The 21,253-nt window shown below is 41.7% G+C and overlaps 2 protein-coding genes across 6 annotated transcripts in view; one reads left to right on the top strand and one right to left on the bottom strand.

Moving 5' to 3' along the window:
- Positions 1–21,253, bottom strand: part of Rad51ap1 (RAD51 associated protein 1) — a 31,177-nt gene that overhangs the window by 8,113 nt on the left and 1,811 nt on the right. Inside the window, exons 2-10 of one of the 5 annotated variants that reach the window (XR_009058008.1) lie at positions 20,293–20,348; positions 18,948–19,086; positions 9,708–9,817; positions 8,130–8,216; positions 7,379–7,519; positions 6,198–6,359; positions 3,332–3,469; positions 1,630–2,715; positions 965–1,024 (exon numbers count right to left, since the gene is read on the bottom strand). Coding sequence is in view for 3 of the 5 variants with exons in the window: in XM_057785041.1 (XP_057641024.1) it covers positions 2,570–2,715; positions 3,332–3,469; positions 6,198–6,359; positions 7,379–7,519; positions 8,130–8,216; positions 9,708–9,817; positions 18,948–19,086; positions 20,293–20,348 (979 nt within the window). In the remaining 2 variants the exon portion in view is untranslated. Of the gene's footprint in view, positions 1–964; positions 1,025–1,055; positions 2,716–3,331; positions 3,470–6,197; positions 6,360–7,378; positions 7,520–8,129; positions 8,217–9,707; positions 9,818–18,947; positions 19,087–20,292; positions 20,349–21,253 lie in introns of those variants that run through there. The other 4 variants (XR_009058009.1, XM_057785041.1, XM_057785065.1 and 1 more) reach the window with 4 other exon arrangements.
- On the top strand, positions 1,793–2,153 carry LOC130884109 (prothymosin alpha-like). The gene has a single exon (XM_057785079.1). It carries the CDS (start codon positions 1,884–1,886, stop codon positions 2,151–2,153), a length of 270 nt encoding a protein of 89 aa, XP_057641062.1. The 5' UTR covers positions 1,793–1,883.

Below are 21,253 nucleotides of genomic sequence, written 5' to 3'. Positions count from 1 at the left end.
TTGTGTGACAAACAAGATGCAGTCTAAAGCACAGACACAATGCCGCAGAAGTGGGGAAGGTAACACACGACCAGAAAGCTGGAGTGGGCAGGGAGGTGCGGCATGAGCCAAAGGAGAAAAATGGGGTAGGTAAGACTGGGTGAAGAAAAGGTAAGACGAGGCTGACAACTGATGGTTATCAATGCTTGTAGCTAGGCAAGTTTTAACACACTGAGGGAGATTTCTATTTACTGTGTGTCTGAGTGTATGTATGTAAGTGTATGTACCACTGGGATGCAGGTGTCCATGGAGTCCAGAAGAAGATGTTAGATCTGCTGGAGCCAGAGTTCCAGGCAGGTTTTGTTTCAAGACAGGGTTTCTCTGTGTAGCTTTGGAGTCTGTCCTGGAACTCACCCTGTAGACCAGGCCTGCCTATGCCTCCCAAGTGCTGGGATTAAAGGCATTCGCCACCACCATCCAGCCTGTTCCAGGCCGTTTTAAACCACTGGATGTGGATGCTGGAAATCCAGTCTGGGTCCTCTGCAAGAGCAGCAAGTGCTCTTAAGCACTGAGCTGTCTTTCCAGCCTCTGAGGGAACTTTAACTACAAAGTAATAATATGACTCACAAGAAATCCCAAGTCCCTCAAGCGAGGGCCAGTAAGTAGTTAATATCACTTAAGAGCTGTTAGTGCTCAAAGCTTACAAATTAACTCAGTACCAGGCAACTCAGTGGGTATGGAGGCGCGCACCACTGGGGAGGTTGTGGCAGGATGACCTGAGTTCAGAAACAGCATGGGCTACAACAGGAAGCCCTGTCTCAAAACTCAGAATCCAAATCATACAGAACACTAACTGAAGACTGGGATTTTAAGGGGGACAGGGGAGCAGATAATGTGGTGAATGATATAAGATGTAAGAGGAAAATGTGGTGAATGATATAAGATGTAAGAGGAAAATTTACAAAAGCAATAGGCAAATACTCACTTTAATCACAATTCAAAACCGCTTCTGCTTGTGGTAACGCAGATGTCTCATAGCTGAGAACTAGGGAAGGCATTGAACATTTTACAGTAAACATTACATTTTTTATTAAAAAGCGATCAGGAACAAGTTGATATTCTCACCATAAAAACAATTACTTTTATTGACAATGAATCTCAGCTTCCTGAAAAGCTGCACTGGCTAATAAAGGGTAACAAGTTGACAGCCAGTCTTCTGGGCTCCAGCTAATCTGCAGTGATGGAGACACTGCATCCCCTGGTTTACACTGACCATGGAAAACTCATTTTACCAAACCCAGACAGACAGACCCATAGTATCAAAGAACACACTTTTAACATTTTCATTTTTATTTAAATTTTGACAATGAAAAGTTCATAAAGTGTTTTTAAATTCTACCTGCTGTAGATAACCATCTGTTCCCATGTAGGGGACACATGCTACAGTATAGTCATCATTTTAGTATGTACACAAGAAGAATTCTTATAAAGGAAGACCTGGATAAACATCAAGCTAGTAACAACCTAAAGAAACATGGAGGTGAGAAAAATTTTAGAAACCCCTCCTGAAGGAGCCCAGATGCCCACTTGCCAAACACTCTGAACAGTTCAGTTAGGGTGCTGTATAGCAGACAGAGCTGGGAGACATACCATGTAACTAAAGATGTGCCAGGAGTGGCATGAGGAGCCCCGAGAACCCTTTGCTAAAAGACAGAAAAGCTTTGAGACCAGAATCACAAACAGGGCATTGTTCCCGGTCCTGCTCGGCGCCTGCTGCAGCCGCCTTTGTGGCCCACCTGCCCACCTCCTCCTTTTCCGTGGAGGACTCAGGCAGCGCTCTCACCAGAGTCCTCAAACTCGATTCCTCTCGCCCTCGCTGCAGCAGATCACCAGAGTGCCCCACCATGTCAGACGCGGCTGTGGATACCAGTTCCAAGATCACCACCAAGGACTTGAAGGAGAAGAAAAAAGTTGTGGAGGAGGCAGAGAATGGAAGAGACGCACCTGCCAATGGCAATGCTAATGAGGAAAATGGGGGGCACGAGGCTGACAATGAGGTAGACAGAGAAGAGGAAGAAGGTGGGGAGGAAGAGGAGGAGAAGGAAGAAGGTGTTGGTGAGGAAGAGGATGGAGATGAAGATGAGGAAGCTGAGGCTCCCATGGGCAGCAGGTAGCTGAAGACGATGAGGATGATGATGCTGACACCAAGAAGCAGAAGACTGACGAGGATGACTGGACAGCAAAGGAAAAGCTAAACTAAGGCCGCCGTGATCTGTTCACCCTCCACTTCCCGTCTCAGAATTTAAACGTGGTCACCTTCGAGTAGAGGAGCAAGCCCCGCCCACCCACGGATGACATGCGCTCTTCATCAACCCACCAAAACCACCACAACAGGAATTTGCAACAGGGGAGGAAAACCCCAAAACTTCCAAGGCCCTGCTTTTTTTCTTAAAAATACTTTAAAATGAACAAAAAAAGAATCACAAAACAGGCAGAGATCCTTCGTTGAACTCAATAAAGGGCTGCTCTACATACAAGTTGAATACAACAACCGGCTTGCAGGACCAAGGGTCCCACAGGTTCTTTCCTGCTACCGCACTTGGCTACTTGTGGCATTTGGGTGCAAACACTTAACTGGTGCTAGTCTGGAGAGGCCCAAGCGAAGGCTCTGACTTGGGGACTTGGTGGGTGCTCCTGCCAGTGGGCTACTGTTGGAGTTTCTGCTTCCGGAGGCGGCTGCAAGAAAACAGAGGCAAACAAGTGGCTAAGTTTTGTTCTGCTCTACAGAGCCCGTCAGGCTCAGCAGCACATCAAAGAATGACCCACACTGGAGCTCAGGAAGAGCATAGGGCAGGCTAAACATCACAATCTGAAACCCCAACTCCAAAACCTTCAAAGTCTTCAACTTTTCTGGCTGTGCAGCAAAACACACATAAAGACAAAGACAAGTTTGCCAAGGCATTTATATTTGATACATGTTACAATGCTCAAATGTCCCAGGCTTGAGAACTCAGTGAAACTGTGGAGGTCAGCAGATCTTGAGGCAAAACTTTGTTGCCAGGGGAAAAAAAAAAACTTCACTAATGCTTCTTGACTCTGATAGTCAGGGATGTATCTGCAGACTTCTGAAATAAGAATGTCTGTTTACTGCAGTTTTATATATAGTAAGGAAAACAAATCATACTCAACCTTGATGCCTAATAAATAGTAAGACGATAAGCCGAAACACTAAGACACTGGTTCGGAGAACATGAAATAACATGGGACCTGCTCACACACAACTCCTACGATTAGGAAAGAGTTGCCAATGGCAGCTTTCTAAGCTGGTGCCCTCGATAACAAGTTACCATACCTGGGGGGACCCACTTGGGCCTCTTGCCTTCAGCTGAAGGGCTGCACATATTTGCTGGTTTCCTAACGGCCTCTGAAGAAAGTCCAACTGCCTCGGGTAAGGATGGAGATCGTGACTTGATGGTAGCTGGAGCCACAACTACTTAAGTCATTGAAAAACCATAAAAAATTGTCATACAGAAAGATAATATTCAAGTCTAACATATATGTATAAAAATCATCTCATACCTTCCAAAAAATTCAAAAGGCACAGATCACAAAATAAATAAATAAATAAATAAATAAATAAATAAATAAATAAATAAATAAATCATTTACTATCAAGTTGAGGCCATACCTGCCTGGATTCCCAGTCAGTAACCTGCCTGAATTCTCAGTCAGTACTCCGGAGGCTGAGGCAAGAGGCACCATGGGCTACAAAGTGAGATGGTCTCAAAAGTCCAAACACCACTTACAGCAAGTCTAAGGACATGGTTTTGGATTAGCATTTCTCTGCCAGGCAGTGTGCCAGACATCTTTCACCCTTTACGACAATGCCCACCTCAGGATTACTACCCCGTCAGATAACCCAACAGAGGTTAAGCAGTTGGACAGCTATTGTTGGAGCCCATATCAGAAATCAGGTTTGACTTCTAAGGTCATACTTACAGCCATTTTCAAATATTAACTCTTCTGCATGTGTTGGAGACCCTAAGGTTACAAAGAACACACTACGTGGCCAGTTTTTTTCTCAAGAAACTTATTGTCCTGCACTGCACATCAGTGGGAAGAAGCAAAGTGAAGAGCTGTGTCTACTGCACTGTGCTGAGATTCCAGGAATGCTCAGTAGGAAGGGACCTTGGAATCTCGTGTGTTTATGTGTAGAGGAGGTTATCGTAGTGGAATCATGACTGAGGGGGAAGATGAGTCAAGGGACACTTTCTCAGTAGAGAGAGTAGAGCACACAGCGCCAGAGCACAAGCTCCTGCACTGGTTTAATGCGGGTGGAGCAGGAGTCAGAATGGTGGAAAGGTGAGGAGTACAATCAGGGTATGGTCATGTGATGTAGGAGGGTCTTCTATCTATCTGTTGCTTTCATTGGTTAATTAATAAAGAAAACTGCTTGGCTTGACAGGTCAGAACATAGGTAGGCGGAGTAGACGGAACAGAATGCTGGGAGAAAGAAAGCAGAGTCAGACAGACGACATGCTTCTCCTACCCAAGATGGACAGTGGTTAGAATCTTCCCGGTAAGCCACCATTTCGTGTTGGTACACAGATTATTAGAAATGGGTTAATCAAGATGTGAGAGTTAGCCAATACGAGGCTAGAACTAATGGGCCAGGCAGTGTTTAAATGAATACAATTTGTGTGTTGTTATTCCGGGTGTAAAGCTAACCATGCGGGAGCTGGGTGGGACAAAAAGCAGGCCTGCTCGCCTCATCACAACAGTCATGTACCCGTGGAGACCGAAAAATGCAGGCCCATTTCCAAACCTTGTCTGCAGGTCATAGAGTTTGGAGATTGACAAACATAGCTGTGTGTCCCAACTCAGGATGTGATTGCTTGGTTCTTTTGAAATTAAGACAGGTGATCAGGATATGCAAATGTACTTCTGCTCCTTCTTTTGTAACTATGAGGTCACCTGGGGATGGACCTAGAGCAGCTTTGCTACCTAGACTACAGAATGCTAATGATCTGGTGTCTTAGAGTGATAATGCAACTGTGTGAGTTATCCTTTTGATCATCTCAATAAAGTCTTTTGTTACTCCCCCCTTCCCCAGTTTACACTGGGTATAAAAGAAGCTGTGGAAAAATAAACAAGGGCAAATTTCAGCCCCTGGAATGCCCTTGCGATACTTTCTGTTTTCTGTCTTATTATTTTTATGTGTCTTCATATTCTTTACTTATATGTCTTCAATTCCTGCGCCCCTACCGTGGTAAGAAGTATTTTTGTCGAAGCTGGTCCTCAACAGTACCCACAGCCATGTAAAAGGATTCTGGCTGTTCACAATATTAAGTTTTCTCAGAAGTGACTTCCAAATTAAAAACTCCTTACTGGGTCATGATGATAAGACACCCGCCAGAAGACTGAGGCAGGAAGATTGAGAAAGTAAGGCAAAAAAACTGGTATGAATAAGTAAAACTAATTTTATTAATAAAAGTTGCATTTTGTAATAATCTATTATAGAGTACAGGTTCAAAAATAGTCTAACTTTTTAATATAATGAACAGGTGTTCCAGCCAGGCAATGGTGGTGCACACCTTTAATCCCAGCACTCGGGAGGCAGAGGCAGGTGGATCTTTGTGAGTTCGAGGCCAGCCTGGTCTACAAGAGCTAGTTCCAGGACAGGCTCCAAAGCTACAGAGAAACCCTGTCTCGAAAAACAAACAAACAAACAAACAAACAGGTGCTCCATGTCCAAGCTGTCACAAATTCTCACTGTAAAATGACACTAAGATGTTACAAATGAGTCCTCAAAACAGAGATCATGTCATGCAGAAAAGCAAGGACTTAAGCTCATACAGGCCTCACTGTTTAAACACCCAAACAGCATGGTCCAGCCTCCGAATGAACAAACCTGGGATTGAGTTCCTGGCCCTCACTGATATGTAGGTTCCAACATATACTGAGATGTTCTGAATGTCAGTGTTGAGGGTAGATGTGGGTGCAGGGTGTTGGCAGGGATGGCCGTGTGCTGATGGTGGAGGGCCCACACTCATCGCTCATGTGGCTACTAGAGCTCAGCCTTCTCAGCTTTTCTCCCTACCCACGATTCCTTTTGACTAGAGATGAGCATTAGCACAATGTTGTAGGGGACAAAGGCGAAGATCTGGAAACACAACGAACAGGACTCAACAAAATGACGAGTTTGGGAGCAGGCTTACCTGAGGTCTCCGTTTTTTGTTTTGATTGCTTTTCTTTCTCTACCACAGGTTTTCTCTGCACTGTTTTCTTCTTCTTTTCTCTGGCTTTACCTTTCCTCACTGCAAAGTCCTCATCACTTCCTTCACTCTCCTCAAAATTAGAATCATTTTCTGAATCTTCACCTAAAACAGACAATTACATATTCTGTTTTTGTCCTAAAAACGGAGACTTCTGTTGCCTCAAATGCAACGGCCTCACCGTCACTCAACATACAAGCATGCTCTTGCCTCTGAAAAAAAAAAAAAACCAAAAAACTACACATCCCACCTCATTCCCACCAACCAGCCTTTTATAAGCCCACATTTCCTTCTCCTTTGTAGTGCTTTATTTTCTACAGTTCCAGGTCTCAAACCCTGGAATCCACACTTGCTAGACAAGTGCCCTACCACTGAGCTGCCCGAGGCCCCTCAGCTTGCATACCATTGCTCTAGAAACATTACCCGTGTGTTTACCGCCTGTAACACCTCATTAGAATTTGAGCAGTTTTGCTCCTTACTATCTCACACCTAGATTACAGCAAACATCATAAGCACCAATCATTGTTCAATGAGTGTCGATGAACAGGTCTGTTATTTGTTGACAGAAGGTTAAAATCTAAAATATTGTATCTGACTGGTATTAATGTATAGAGATATTCTTTTAAATTTTTAACACATTACAATGTTGTCAAAGTCACCATATTTTCCCTTCACCCTAATTTCTACTAAGTCTGAAAACAACTGATAGTAAAATCGTTTCATACCATTTTCAACTCAAAATACTTCCTAAGTTTCTATTAGTTATAGAAAAGCTGAAACCTGTTATAACCGCCTAAGAGCTGCTCCACAGCCAGTGGCAGCCCAGGCTGCCTCTCCAGCCTCTTCCCCAAGATCCCACTGACTGCTTGTCCGTCCTGCTGCTCATGCCTTTCCCTCAGTCAGAAGTGTGACTTCATTCCTTGGTTTTTCTAATGCTGCTTGTTTGTCCAGACATGGCTTAAAGGTTACCCCTAGACAGTTTCTCCCTCTGTGGCCGAGCTCAATTTAACTGATCTATATGAGCTTACAGACTTTAAAGGCTCAACAGAGTGCTTTGCATACATCCTGCTCTCCAAGTTTTTACTGAATTCCCATCGAATTAACTTGAAGCAGGCGGAACTTACCAGTTGCGCTGTCCGGCTCAGTGTCACCAGCACTGCTGCTTTCCGAAGGCACCCGACTCCGCTGAGCCTTGGCTTTAGATGTTTTTCTTTCCCCTTCAACACTGCCAGCGCCCCCCTCCTCCATCATCTTGTCCAAATCTTCTGGAGACAGGAACAGCAGTGAGAACTCTGTGCAGACTCTAGGATCTGTTGCCCTTCTCTGCTCCCAATATGACACTACACAGGCCACTGGGATGAAGATCATCAGTCTCTCAGCAAAAGACTGGTTTTTCTTTTTTTTCTTTTTCTGTGTTTTTTTGAGACAGGGTTTCTCTGTGTAACTTTGGAGTCTGTCCTGGCATTCGCTCTGTAGACTACGCTGGCCTCGAACTCACAGAGATCTACCTGCTTCAGCCTCTCAAATGCTGGGATTAAAGGTTTGTGTCACCACTGCCGGGCTTAGACTTAGGTTTTAAAAGGGTAATTCTGAGACCTTAAAGAGTCACTGCCAAAGAACTTTGCAGATGATACTAGAGAGACACAGCCCTTGAGTGGTCACTTACTGTAGATGAAGGGCCTGAGCAGTCATGACTGTCCAGCGGTGAAGAAAGTAGGTCTGCAGTCAGAGTAAGACCAAAGTACAGAGAAACAAAGGCCAGGAGACAGACTTGGGACACGGGAAGACTTGTTCTAGCTACAGGCGCAATAACTTAAACAAGTTAGAAAAATAGCACTGTGAATAAAAAGAACTGCTATTAACATCAAAACTTACCTGAATTATCACTGGTTACACTGAAGTTAGAGATAGAAGGAGACTTATCCGTCATTTCTGTTTTCCTATCACCTTGCTTGTCAGTGCCTAGCACAGGAAGTAAGCAAAGAACTTCAGATGCATCCTAATCAGTCAGAGTCTAAAAAGGAGGAAGATGACCACTGAAACATACGAACACAGACTGGGATGGACCAGCCCAGCGGTTTTACTTGGAGGACCCAGCATATATCACGAGTCTGGGCGCTAACGTAAGACTCAGGTTCATAGTCAGATTCCAAAAAAAAAAAAACAAAACTTGCTTATCACCTTTAGATTTAATTTCCCTATCTATAATTGTGAAAGATTAAATTCAAGTGGGAACTTCTTATTATATGACCACATATAGTCAATAAGTATCATTTCTGTATGGACAAATCCATGCCATGCTAACTTAAGCTCTGTGGTGCGTGACTGAGAACTGTTCCCATAAGCTCACACATTTGACACTTGAGCCCCACTGGCAGCACCGTTTGGGGTGTGGAGCCTTCCTGAAGGAAGTCACTGGAGGCCTCGAGACTCTATACGCTCAGTCCCCTTCCAGGTCACTCTCTCAGCTCCCTGGGTGTGAACAGAAAGGTGATCAGTCAGCTTTCTGCTCCTGCACCTGCTGCCATGTTCCCCCTGCCATTATAAACTCTTAAGGCTCTGGAACCCCAAGCCGAAATAAACCGTCTTCTATAAACTGCTCGTGGTCATGGCATTATGTCACAGCAACAGAAAAGCTGTTGATACAAACTCTTTCCAATCATTACAGCCTAAAAACAACGCATTATACAGTAGGTGTGACACCCTGGATTTCAGCCATAGCACCATAAAACAAATCAACTCAAGCATGTAGGGGACCTTTAAATGATGATATTGATATGACATTAAGTCCTTATGCTGTGAAGAACATTATTTAGTGAGTGCTACTTGCAAGAAAATTTCCTATTATACATTCCAGAGTCTTCTGAGATGAGTCCTAGTCCTGTAATTTTAGATATAGTACATGACAATCCCTGGTTAATAGTCTTCCTAATCAAAATGGTTGATTTTTAAAGAGGTAACTAACTTAAAGTAAAAGCCATACCCAGATCATCATACTCTACAAGGTTACAGAAAAAATATTCAAAGGTGAAAAATCACAGAGAAATTGAGAAGTCATACTCTGAAGTCTAGTGAGCGTCTAACGTGCCTCTAATCTTAATAGATCACACAAATTATCACCATTAGGTCATGGTCAAGAAATTTAGATGTAAAAGATAAGGGATTGGGCTGTTAGGATCATGCAGAGCATTTGATCAGACTGGACTCTTAGGGCGCAGCACCATGCTGCCAAGCAGCCCACCTCACAGTCTAAATCCTAGGCTCCTCTGTGTCAAACAAAGAAATAAACTTGTGGGACACTGATATAATAAAAAACTGAACCCACAGGGGTCCTGTCAAGTGCTCTTTTTATAGCTCAAAATGTGTTCTTTTCTCTGTGAAGGCCTACCCTAAAAAATGATTACAAAAACCATAAGATGCTTTTAAAGATAGTCACACAGAAAATAGACTTACGTTTTTCTTGAGAGTTCTGCACTTGGTTGCTGACTGTTGGAAGTTCCTTCACAGATAAAGCCAGGGCAACTTCTAGGCCTCGCTGGAAGACCTTGTCATCTAAAGCCATCCTAAAATAGATGCAGGAATAACAACGGGGTTTTAATTTCAATTAGAGCACTAATACCATTAAATCTACAAAGTTTCAGAGTTTCCTATATTAGTACTTAAGAGAAGCTACTATCTAAAAATGTGACTCGAGACTCCTAAAATGTAGTGAGGCTGCGTTACACAGAGTACAGGTGTGGCCGGAGTAGCTCACTCCTCTGGTGACTACTGTTCCTGCCACTGTCCTTTCTCTTCACTATCAGTTCTGCCTACAAAGCTCTGGTTTAACCTAAGACAGACTCAGTTCAAACATCACTCCCTCCCAGAGAGCTCTTCATCTCATCCATTGATGTGGCAGATGTAATTTTACCTCTGTTCTCCCAATCTAGATTTTAACAAATATTTTGCTACATACTGTGTAAAGACACTATCCTGGCTGGAATACTAAAAGTACCCTCAAGGAGTCTTCAAGATGAATTAGGAAGGTGGAGGAATAAGCCATACCAATAATTAGCCCCAAAAAGGCAGACTGTAAAGCCTTCCTGCTCAAGTTGACCAACAGTTCTAATGAGTATAACAGGAAAACACAAAGACAGATGAGGAAAAGTTACAAAAGGGAAGAAAACTGAAATGGACCTTGAAGAACTTATTATTTTTTAACTAAGTTATACTGGTGGGGATGAATATGGTCTTAATAATTCTATGCTTGTATGAAACTGTAAAAAGGTTTTATTGAGGTATAATTCGTGTATTATAAAAGTTTTCTTCCTCCTCCTCTTCTCTTGAAATAGAGCACCATGTACCATAAGTTACCCTCAAAACTTAGCAAAAATATAACCTTAAGGCAGATGCGGCGGTGGCGGAGCAGACACGGCGCAGACCTATACTTATATTTTTTGATGGTCCAAGCATGAAACAGTGAAGCCCACACTGAGAGCAGATCGTCCCACTACAATTAAATCAAGTGGTGGCTGGCCTGCAGAGTAGTAGGCTTTTTGTTGGCGAGGTCCCTAGCGAATGGGGAGCCTAGTCCTGTCCCTGAAGACCATCCTGAGTGATGAGAGCCCGCAGCGGGACCCAGGAAATGGAGCCAGGAAACGGAGCGGGGGCATTCCCCAGCCCCCTTGACTCCCCGGTCATTCTGCGGGGGCTGCTCACCTCTGCTGGGGCTGCTCCTCCTCTGCTGCGACCTCTCTCTCCCTGGCCCATCCCAGCTTGTGCCCAGGGACTTCCTTCCTTCTCCCTCCCTTCCGCGGGCCGCGGGATCACCCAGTTCTGCCTGTTTGGGCGCTGGGTCGGGTGTGCGGGGCAGAGGGCAGCGGGAGTTTCTTTGTTTTGGTGGCTGGCCTGCAGAGTGGTAGGTCTTTTGTTGGTGAGGTCCCTGGCGAACGGGGAGCCTGGTCCTGTTCCTGAAGACCATTCTGAGTGGTGAGAGGGATCTTGGCCCGCGGCGGGAGCCAGGAAACAGAGCAGGGGCATTTTGTAAGCGGGGCCCCTGGCCAGCAGGGAAACCTAATCCTGTTTTAGAAGACCCATTAGATAGCATCGGTAGGAGGAGATGGGCAGGCGCCAAGGCAAGAATTCACCCAACAATCTGAAAAACAACATGAAAACACCAGAACCCAATGATCTTACAACAGAAGGACTTGAGCACCCTAACACAGAAGAAGTGGAAAAAATTGACTTTATGAAAGCAATAGAGTCCCTTAAACAACATGTAAAAAATGCCCTTATAGAAATGGATGAGAAGTATAACAAAAAGTTTGAAGAAATGAGTAAATATGTAAATGATTCCCTGGGAAACTAAGAAAAAACGATCAAACAGGTAATGGAAACAGTTCAAGAATTGAAAACTGAAATGGAAGCAAGGAAGAAAACACAAACTGAGGACCGGCTGGATATGGAAAATCTAGGTCAACGAGCAGCGACTACAGAAACAAGCATAATCAATAGAATACAAGAGATAGAAGAAAGAATCTCAGATTCTGAGGACACCATAGAGAAAATAAACACACTGATCAAAGAAAACAGCAAAGCCAACAAATTCTCATCACAAAACATTCAGGAAATATGGGACACAATAAAAAAGACCAAACCTAAGAATAATAGGGATAGAAGAAGAAGAGTTACAGCTCAAAGGCCCAGAAAATATTTTTAACAAAATTATGGAAGAAAACTTTCCCAACATAAAGAAAGATATTCCTTTGAATATTCAAGAAGCATACAGAACACCAAATAGACTGGATCAAAAAAAAATCCCCTCACCATATAATAATCAAAACACAAAACATACAGATTAAAGAAAGAATATTAAGAGCTGCAAAGGAAAAAGGTCAAGTAACTTATAAAGGTAAACCGATCAGACTTACACCTGACTTCTCTATGGAAACCATGAAAGCCAGAAGGTACTACAGAAACTAAGAGACCATGGATGCAAGCCCAAACTACTATACCCAGCCAAGCTATCGTTCACTATCAATGGAGAAAACAAAACATTCCAGGATAAGAACAAATTTAAACAATACATAGCCACAAATCCAGCCTTACAGAAAGTAATAGAAGGAAAATCACAACCCAAGGAATCCAACATTGACAACACTGCCTACAATAACTCAGGCATCTAGCAACCCTTAACCAGCACAACTCAAAGAAGGGAGACACACAAACTCTTCTACCAAAAGCAATAAGAATAAGCAGAGTAAACAACCACTGGTCATTAATATCACTTAATATTAATGGTCTCAATTCACCTATAAAAAGGCACAGGCTAAGAGATTGGATACCAAAACAGGATCCAACATTCTGCTGTTTACAAGAAACACATCTCAACCACAAAGACAGGCATCTACTCAGAGTAAAGGGTTGGGAAAAGGTTTTTCAAGCAAATGGTCCTAAGAAACAAGCAGGTGTGGTCATACTAATTTCTAACAAAACTAACTTCAAACTAAAATCAATCAGAAGAGATCGAGATGGACATTTTATACTCATAACAGGAACAATTCATCAGGATGAAGTCTCAATCCTGAATATCTATGCCCCTAATAAAAAAGCACCCACTTATGTAAAAGAAATTATTACTAGAACTCAAGGCAGACATCAAACCACACACACTAGTAGTAGGAGACTTCAACACACCTCTCTCACCAATGGACAGGTCAATCAGACAGAAACCTAATAGAGAATTAAGAGAATTATTGGAGGTAATGAATCAAATGGACTTAACAGACATCTATAGAACACTCCACCCAAATAAAAAAGAATATACCTTCTTCTCTGCAGTTCATGGAACCTTCTCGAAAATTGACCACATACTCGGTAAACAAAGGAAACCTCCACAGATACAAAAAAATATCAGTGTCCACCTGTGTCTTATCAGATCACCACGGATAAAGTTAGAAGGCAACAAAAATGCTACCCCCAGAAAGCCGACAAACTCATGGAAACTGAACAGTCAACTACTGAACCACACCTGGGTCAAGGAAGAAATTAAGAAAGAAATTAAAGTCTTTCTTGAATTTAATGAAAATAAAGAGACAACATACTCAAACCTATGGGACAAGATGAAAGCAGTGCTAAGAGGAAAGTTCATAGCACTAACTGCCCACTTAAAGAAAACGGAGAAAGCACACATTGGGGACTTAACAGCACACCTGAAAGCTCTAGAAAAAAAAGAAGCAGACGCACCCAGGAGGAGTAGAAGACTGGAAATAAACTGAGGGCTGAAATCAACAAAATAGAAACACAGAAAACAATACAAAGAATCAATGAAACAAAATGTTGGTTCTTGGAGAAAATCAACAAGATCAACAAACCCCTATCCAAACTAATTAAACGACAGAGAGAGAACACGCAAATAAATAAGATCAGAAATGAAAAGGGGACATAACCACATACACAGAGGAAATTCAGAGAATCATTAGATCTTACTACAAAAGCCTATATGCCACAAAACTGGAAAATGCAAAAGAAATGGACTTTTTTTAGAAAAGTACCATATACCAAAGTTAAACCAAGACCAGGTGAACAATCTAAATAGACCTGTTAGTCGCGAAGAATTAGAAGCTGTTATCAAAAACCTCCCTCCCAAAAAAAAGCCCAGGACCAGATGGTTTCAATGCAGAATTCTACCAGAACTTCCAAGAAGAGCTAATACCTATACTTCTTAATGTATTTCACAATATAGAAACAGAAGAGTCATTGCCAAATTCCTTTTATGAAGCTACAGTCACCCTGATACCAAAACCTCATAAAGACTTAACCAAGAAAGAGAATTACAGGCCAATCTCACTCATGAACATCGACACAAAGATTCTCAATAAAATACTGGCAAACTGAATCCAAGAACACATTAGAAAAATTATCCATTATGATCAAGTAGGCTTCATCCCAGAGATGCAGGGCTAGTTCAACATACGCAAATCTATCAATGTAATCCATGAAAGAAAAAAACCATATGATCATTTCATTAGATGCTGAAAAAGCATTTGACAAAATTCAATACCCTTTTATGATAAAGGTCTTGGAGAGATTAGGGATACAAGGGTCATACCTAAATATAATAAAAGCTATTCATAGCAAGCCGACAGCTAATATTAAATTAAACGGAGAAAAACTCAAAGCCATCCCACTAAAATCAGGAACACGACAAGGATGTCCACTCTCTCCATACCTCTTCAATATAGTGCTTGAAGTTTTAGCAATAGCAATAAGACAACATAAGGGGATCAAAGGGATTCGTATTGGAAAGAAAGAAAGAAGATTTCGTTATTTGCAGATGATATGATAGTATACATATGCGACCCCAAAAACTCTACCAAAGAACTCCTACAGCTGATAAAAACCTTTAGTAATGTGGCAGGATACAAGATCAACTCCAAAAAATCAGTTGCCTTCCTATACTTTAAGGATAAGGAAGCAGAGAGTGAAATCAGAGAAGCATCACCTTTCACGATAGCCACAAATAGCATAAAATATCTTGGGGTAACTCTGACCAAGGAAGTGAAAGATCGATTTGACAAGAACTTCAAGTCTTTGAAGAAAGAAATTGAAGAGGACACCAGAAAATGGAAGGATCTCCCTTGCTCTTGGATTGGGAGGATCAACATAGTAAAAATGGCAATTCTACCAAAAGCAATCTATAGATTCAATGCAATCCCCATCAAAATCCCATCAAAATTCTTCACAGATCTGGAGAAGACAATAATCAACTTTATATGGAAAAACAAAAAACCCAGGATAGCCAAAACAATCTTATACAATAAAGGAACGTCTGGAGGCATTACCATCCCTGACTTCAAACTCTATTACAGAGCTACAGTATTGAAAACAGCTTGGTATTGGCATAAAAACAGAGAAGTCGACCAATGGAATCGAATAGAAGACCCAGACTTTAACCCACAAACCTATGAATACCTGATTTTCGATAAGGGAGCTAAAAGTATACAATGGAAGAAAGAGAGCATCTTCAACAAATTGTGCTGGCATAACTGAATGTCAATCTGTAGAAGAATGAAAATAGATCCATATCTATCACCATGCACAAAACTCAAGTCCAAATGGATTAAAGACCTCAATATCAGTCTGAACACACTGAACCTGATAGAAGAGAAAGTGGGAAGTACTCTACAACACATGGGCACAGGAGACCACTTCCTACGTACAACCCCAGCAGCACAGACATTAAGGGCAACATTGAATAAATGGGACCTCCTGAAACTGAGAAGCTTCTGTAAAGCAAAGGACATTGTCACTAAGACAAAAAGGCAACCCACTGACTGGGAGAAGATCTTCACCAACCCCGCAACTGACAAAGGTCTGATCTCCAAAATATAGAAAGAACTCAAGAAACTAAACTGTAAAATGCTAATCAACCCAATTATAAAATGGGGCACTGAGCTGAACAGAGAATTCTCAACAGAAGAAGTTCAAATGGCCAAAAGACACTTAAGGTCATGCTCAACTTCCTTAGCGATCAGGGAAATGCAAATCAAGACAACTTTAAGATACCATCTTACACCTGTCAGAATGGCTAAAATCAAAAACACCAATGATAGCCTTTGCTGGAGAGGTTGTGGAGTAAGGGGTACACTCATCCATTGCTGGTGGGAATGCAAACTTGTGCAACCACTTTGGAAAGCAGTGTGGCGGTTTCTCAGGAAATTCTGGATCAACCTACCCCTGGACCCAGCAATATCACTCTTGGGAATATGTCACGGCGTAAATGAACTGCAGACAGAAATTATAATAAAATATTCAGCTTTAATTAGGGAAAGACTCACAGAACCGAAGTTCCAGCGGAGAACAGGAAATCAGAAGAGACGGCTGGGAGCACGCCCGCAATCTTTATAAGTAAAAAATTTCCTCAGGGGACCCCACCCCCTGCTAGCAAGGTGATTGGCTGGGTCTCCCCTACAGGAATATACCCAAGAGATGCCCTATCATACAACAAAAGTATATGCTCAACTATGTTCATAGCAGCATTGTTTGTAATAGCCAGAACCTGGAAACAACCTAGATGCCCTTCAGTGGAAGAATGGATGAAGAAAGTATGGAATATATACATATTAGAGTACTACTCAGCAGTAAAAAACAATGACTTCTTGAATTTTGCATGCAAATGGACGGAAATAGAAAACACTATCCTGAGTGAGGTAAGCCAGACCCAAAAAGAGGAACATGGGATGTACTCACTCATAATTGGTTTCTAGCCATAAATAAAGGACATTGAGCCTATAATTCGTGATCCTAGAGAAGTTAAATAAGAAGGTGAACCCAAAGAAAAACATATAGTTATCCTCCTGGATATTAACCTTCATCAGGCGATGAAAGGAGACAGAGACAGAGACCCACATTGGAGCACTGGACTGAAATCCCAAGGTCCAAATGAGGAGCAGAAGGAGAGAGAGCACGAGCAAGGAACTCAGGACCGCGAGGGGTGTACCCACATACTGAGACAATGGGGATGTTCTATCGGGAAGTCACCAAGGCCAGCTGGACTGGGTCTGAAAAAGCATGGGATAAAACCGGACTCGCTGAACATAGCAGACAATGAGGGCTGCTGAGAAGTCAAGAACAAAGGCACTGGGTTTTGATCCTACTGCATATACTGGCTTTGTGGGAGCCTACCTAGGCTGTTTGGGTGCTCACCTTACTAGACCTGGAAGGAGGTGGGAGGTCTTTGAACTTCCCACAGGGCAGGGAACCCTGACTGCTCTTAGGGCTGCTGAGGGAGGGGGAGTTGACTGGGGGAGGGGGAGGGAAATGGGAGGCGGTGGCGGGGAGGAGGCAGAAATCTTTAATAAATAAATAAAAATATATAACCTTAAATTTCTGGTCTTCCTGCTGAATAAAATTTAAGAATTCTTGCACATAAGGCAGGAACTAGTCCACCGAAGCCAAATCCACAACATCCTTTTAAAGACAGTTCAGCAGTTATCTTCAGAGTTTTGAAAGCATCATCACCATCTAATTTTAGAACCTTTCATTATTCATACTCATCAGCAGCCATTCCCGATTACCCTCTACAGTTATTTTGGAAGAGAGAACCTCAATTAAGAAAATGCCCCCAACAGAAGGACCTATGAGTAAGCCTGTGATTTTTCTTGATGTGGGAGGGCTTAGCTCACTGTGGTGTCATATCTGGGCTGGGTCCTGGGTATTATAAGAAAGCAGGATGAGTAAGTCATGAAGAGCAAGCTGGTAAGCAGCATTTTTCCATGGCCTCTGTATCAGCTCCTACCATCAGGTTCCTGCTTTAACTTCTCCCAGTGAGGGACCATGCTGTGCAACTCTAAGCTGAAACCCTTTCCTCCCCATTTCTCTTTGGGCTGTTGTGTTTTATCATGTTAGGAGAGACCCTACCTGGGACATCGTCTCCCCTCTCTCAGGCCCACACAACCAGTAATCCATCTTCTGTTTGCATGGATTAGTTTATTCTGGATACTTCATCAAATGGGATAATATATAATATGTGGCTTTGTGTCTGGTGTAGAAATCATGACATTTTTCAGGCTCGTTCACATTTCAGCATGTATCTGTAGGTCATTTTTTGTCTGCGCCCTAAAAGAGAACTCATTTTATCTAACAATCCCTGGCTGACAGACACCCAGTTGTTTTCCTATTAATACTATGAACATGCTATAAACACTGACATGATGGACATATTTTCGGTTTCCTTGAGTACTACCTAAGCCATGCATAGAACAGGTCTATGTTTAACATAATGAAAACTGCTGATCTATTTTCTTGGGTACCTGCATCATTTTACAATCCCACCAGCAGCAATGGATTCAGATTCCTATTTTGCCACATCTTCATTAACACTTATCAACACCACCTAGTGGGTAAGAATTGTCACACCGTGGTTTCTACTTTTATCTGGCAGCTAATGATGGCATGCATCTTCTTGTTTGTTTGCGGATTACTTCTGTACCTTTGGAGAAATGCTTATTCAGATTTTATACATTGAAATTGGACTTCAGCCTTTTTACTACAGAGCTTAAGTGTTCTTTATATACTTTGGATCCAAGTTACTTAAGTTGTATCTGCAAATATCGTCTCCCACTTATGGGCTGAGTTTTTCTTATATTTAAAATCCCATTCATGACATTCAAAAGTAGAAACAAACAGCATGACATTCTCAATGCTAACTAACTTTTCACAGAGGACCCATGACAGTAAATCAGTACCCATCCCCCTACTCATATCCTTTCTGTACTATAATTTGGGGGTCCCTTGGGACGGTCTTCTTCTTCTTGGCACCAAATGATGAAATGTCAGGGTTAGTCTAGACACTATAGGGCATTCTCTGTGTTGGTTTAAAATGCTTGTCTTAAAATTGTCCTTACACTTACTCTTTCTTTTAGCAAAGAATCTTTGTGAGATCTGAAGGGGCAGAAATAGGTGCAGGGTTAGTAACATCATTATTTAATGTTACAAAATGTTATTAATAAAATAAACAAACAAACAAAAAAAAAAACCCAGGTTTTCTCTTTTATGTTTGTGGTTTATTTTTCAAGCCAGAGAGTCAGAAAGCACTTAATGGCACCTCCCTGTGCCACAAACGGCAGCCCATCCGCTCAAATTCCCATTTAAGTTGAGGTACTGAATGAACAAAGCTGACGGACCATGTGTTTCCTGTGTCTTACCTCTCACCTTTTTTTAGGGGCTTTCGCTGGTAAGATGTCTTCTTTCTGGGGAGTCTTCAAGTTAGGTTTTGGTTTGTCTTGCTTTAACTCCTTTGGCAAAGTTTTGGATTTTTTGTTTCTAGGCATGGTTACCTCAATAAAATCATCTATTTTTGTATAAATTTAAAAGAAGAATGATTATTTTCTTGGCAGCTAAAATTCATTTACCTATATTTTATGCACAATTATATTTAATTTCTACACCTTAAAAATCAAAACAATTTGTCTCTACTTTTACCATCCACCTCAAGATGAACGGTGCCTGTCTTTAAAAATATCAACTCATCAAAATCCAATTCACTAAAAACTACAAAGATAAATTAAGAAAGTTCACAAGTGTCAGCTATAACAATTAACTAAAATGCTGTAGAACCATTAGGAAATTGTAAGAGTCACCTCACTAAGTGGGAGGAAATGGTTTTAAACTACACAGTGTAGCCCAGGATGTTTACAAAGGTTCATCTCTAGCAAAAAGCCAAGCCCAAGAAAACAGGAAGCACTTCGGCCAGGCGAAGTGGCTCCGCATTAGCAGCTAACATCTGTCGGACACCGCCGGCCCACCTATGATCTGCTGATTCTCCCAACCCACTGCTGATTCTCACAGCCTTTTCAGTCCGATAAATCCTCAAAACTCTTGCGGTTCTTCTAGGGATACTCAAAAATACCCATGTATGGCACATGAATGTACCTGCAGGATCACATACTTCTTTTAAAGAATTTGTTAACATTTACTTCTTTCATATTTCCACATACAGAAATATAACTTTCTGCACATCCCACTTCACCTGGTCTCATGAACACAACTGGCAATCTATAAGTACCTGGTCACACACCTTTGACAATAATAGAAAGTTAAAAGTTATCTTTTATATTATTTTTTCTCAAATTGCAGACACATTTAATGCAAGAGCTATTTCTGAACAGAGAAATTACTAAAGTGTCTGACTTAAAGGAAACTATGCTAGTCTGGGGAAATATATGACTTACTTCTAGGATGAGATTATAGTTCGGTGGCAGAATATCAGTCAGCATGTGGGAGGCCCTAGGATTCGTCCCCAGCGTGAGCACATGTGCACATGTTCACGTGCACACCAACCATACAGAGGAAAAAGCATCCTACTACTAATACATTGTAATTTAAAGAAATGTTTCTCAAACTTTGATCAAAGTTCTAACAACAGAAACAAACGTAATACAGCAAAGCTTAAGTCTAAGCTCTCAGGTTTTAGTTTTTCTATATCTAACCCATGAATAATAAACTCTGAGGAAATACATTTCTCAATCTGTGAAGCAAAGTAAAAAGCTCTACTTACCATCAGAGTCACCACCAGAGTCCTCAAACTGTGAGTAATTGACTGGTTTTTTATTTCTATGATCAAGACAGAAAATTCCCGTTAATAATTATACCTTTACCTTAAAGTTATTAATAGTCTTGAGGAAAGGAAAATGTCTTTTTAGTCTCCTAAAAGTACCTCAACTCAAAATATTATTTGCATTTAACACTAAGAACCTTGTTATTAGCTAAAAAGCCAAAGCCATACCAAATAGACATGATGGAAAATAAGTAATTTAGGAAACTCCCAACATAAGGAGAATACAAATAATTTTCAACTAAGACTTATATTCGAATGGCTATTGGGCAAATTATAAATCCCTTTGTGGTTGTTCCTTGCTTACATTATAAAGTATTGCTTCAGTTTTAACCACATTTAAAAAAAAATCTCTCAGAGATGAGTCATGGTGGTTAAGAGTACGTACTGGTCCTCCAGAGGGCCTGAATCTGGTTCCCAGCACCCACGCCAGGAGCCCGCAACCCCCTGGAACTCCAGCTCTAGGGGAGAAAAACCCTTTGGCTTCTTCAGGCATTTGCACTCATGTACATATACTCCACCACACACACCCCTAAAAATAGAATGAGTATTTAAGAGAAATCTCTCTACAATACCAAATGCTTTTTTAATGGGATGGACACTTTAAAATAGTTCGTCTCTACCGTCTTTGTAGGAACTAAGCAGGCAGAAGAAGAGAATATTCGATGTGAAAAGGTTAATTTCCCTCCTCAAGGAAAGAAATGTAAAGCTCTCCAATTTTTTTTTCCGTTGTCTATCCCGGGTCAATGAGGTCATTTATCAGCTGCCTGCTCTTTCAAGCAAAAATAGTTCTGTGAGAGGCTTGTCCTGCTCAGACCTCACATCTGGAAGTGTTTCCTTTGGAGAGGCACTGGGTGTGCCTTCCTGTAGCCTCACACACATGAAAGGGAGGGTGTGCACGCCA

The sequence above is a fragment of the Chionomys nivalis genome, chromosome 1, assembly GCF_950005125.1.
Source record: "Chionomys nivalis chromosome 1, mChiNiv1.1, whole genome shotgun sequence".
NCBI classification, from domain to species: domain Eukaryota; kingdom Metazoa; phylum Chordata; class Mammalia; order Rodentia; family Cricetidae; genus Chionomys; species Chionomys nivalis.
Note: the sequence above shows the minus strand (reverse complement) of the source record. Positions and strands in the feature narration are given on the sequence as shown.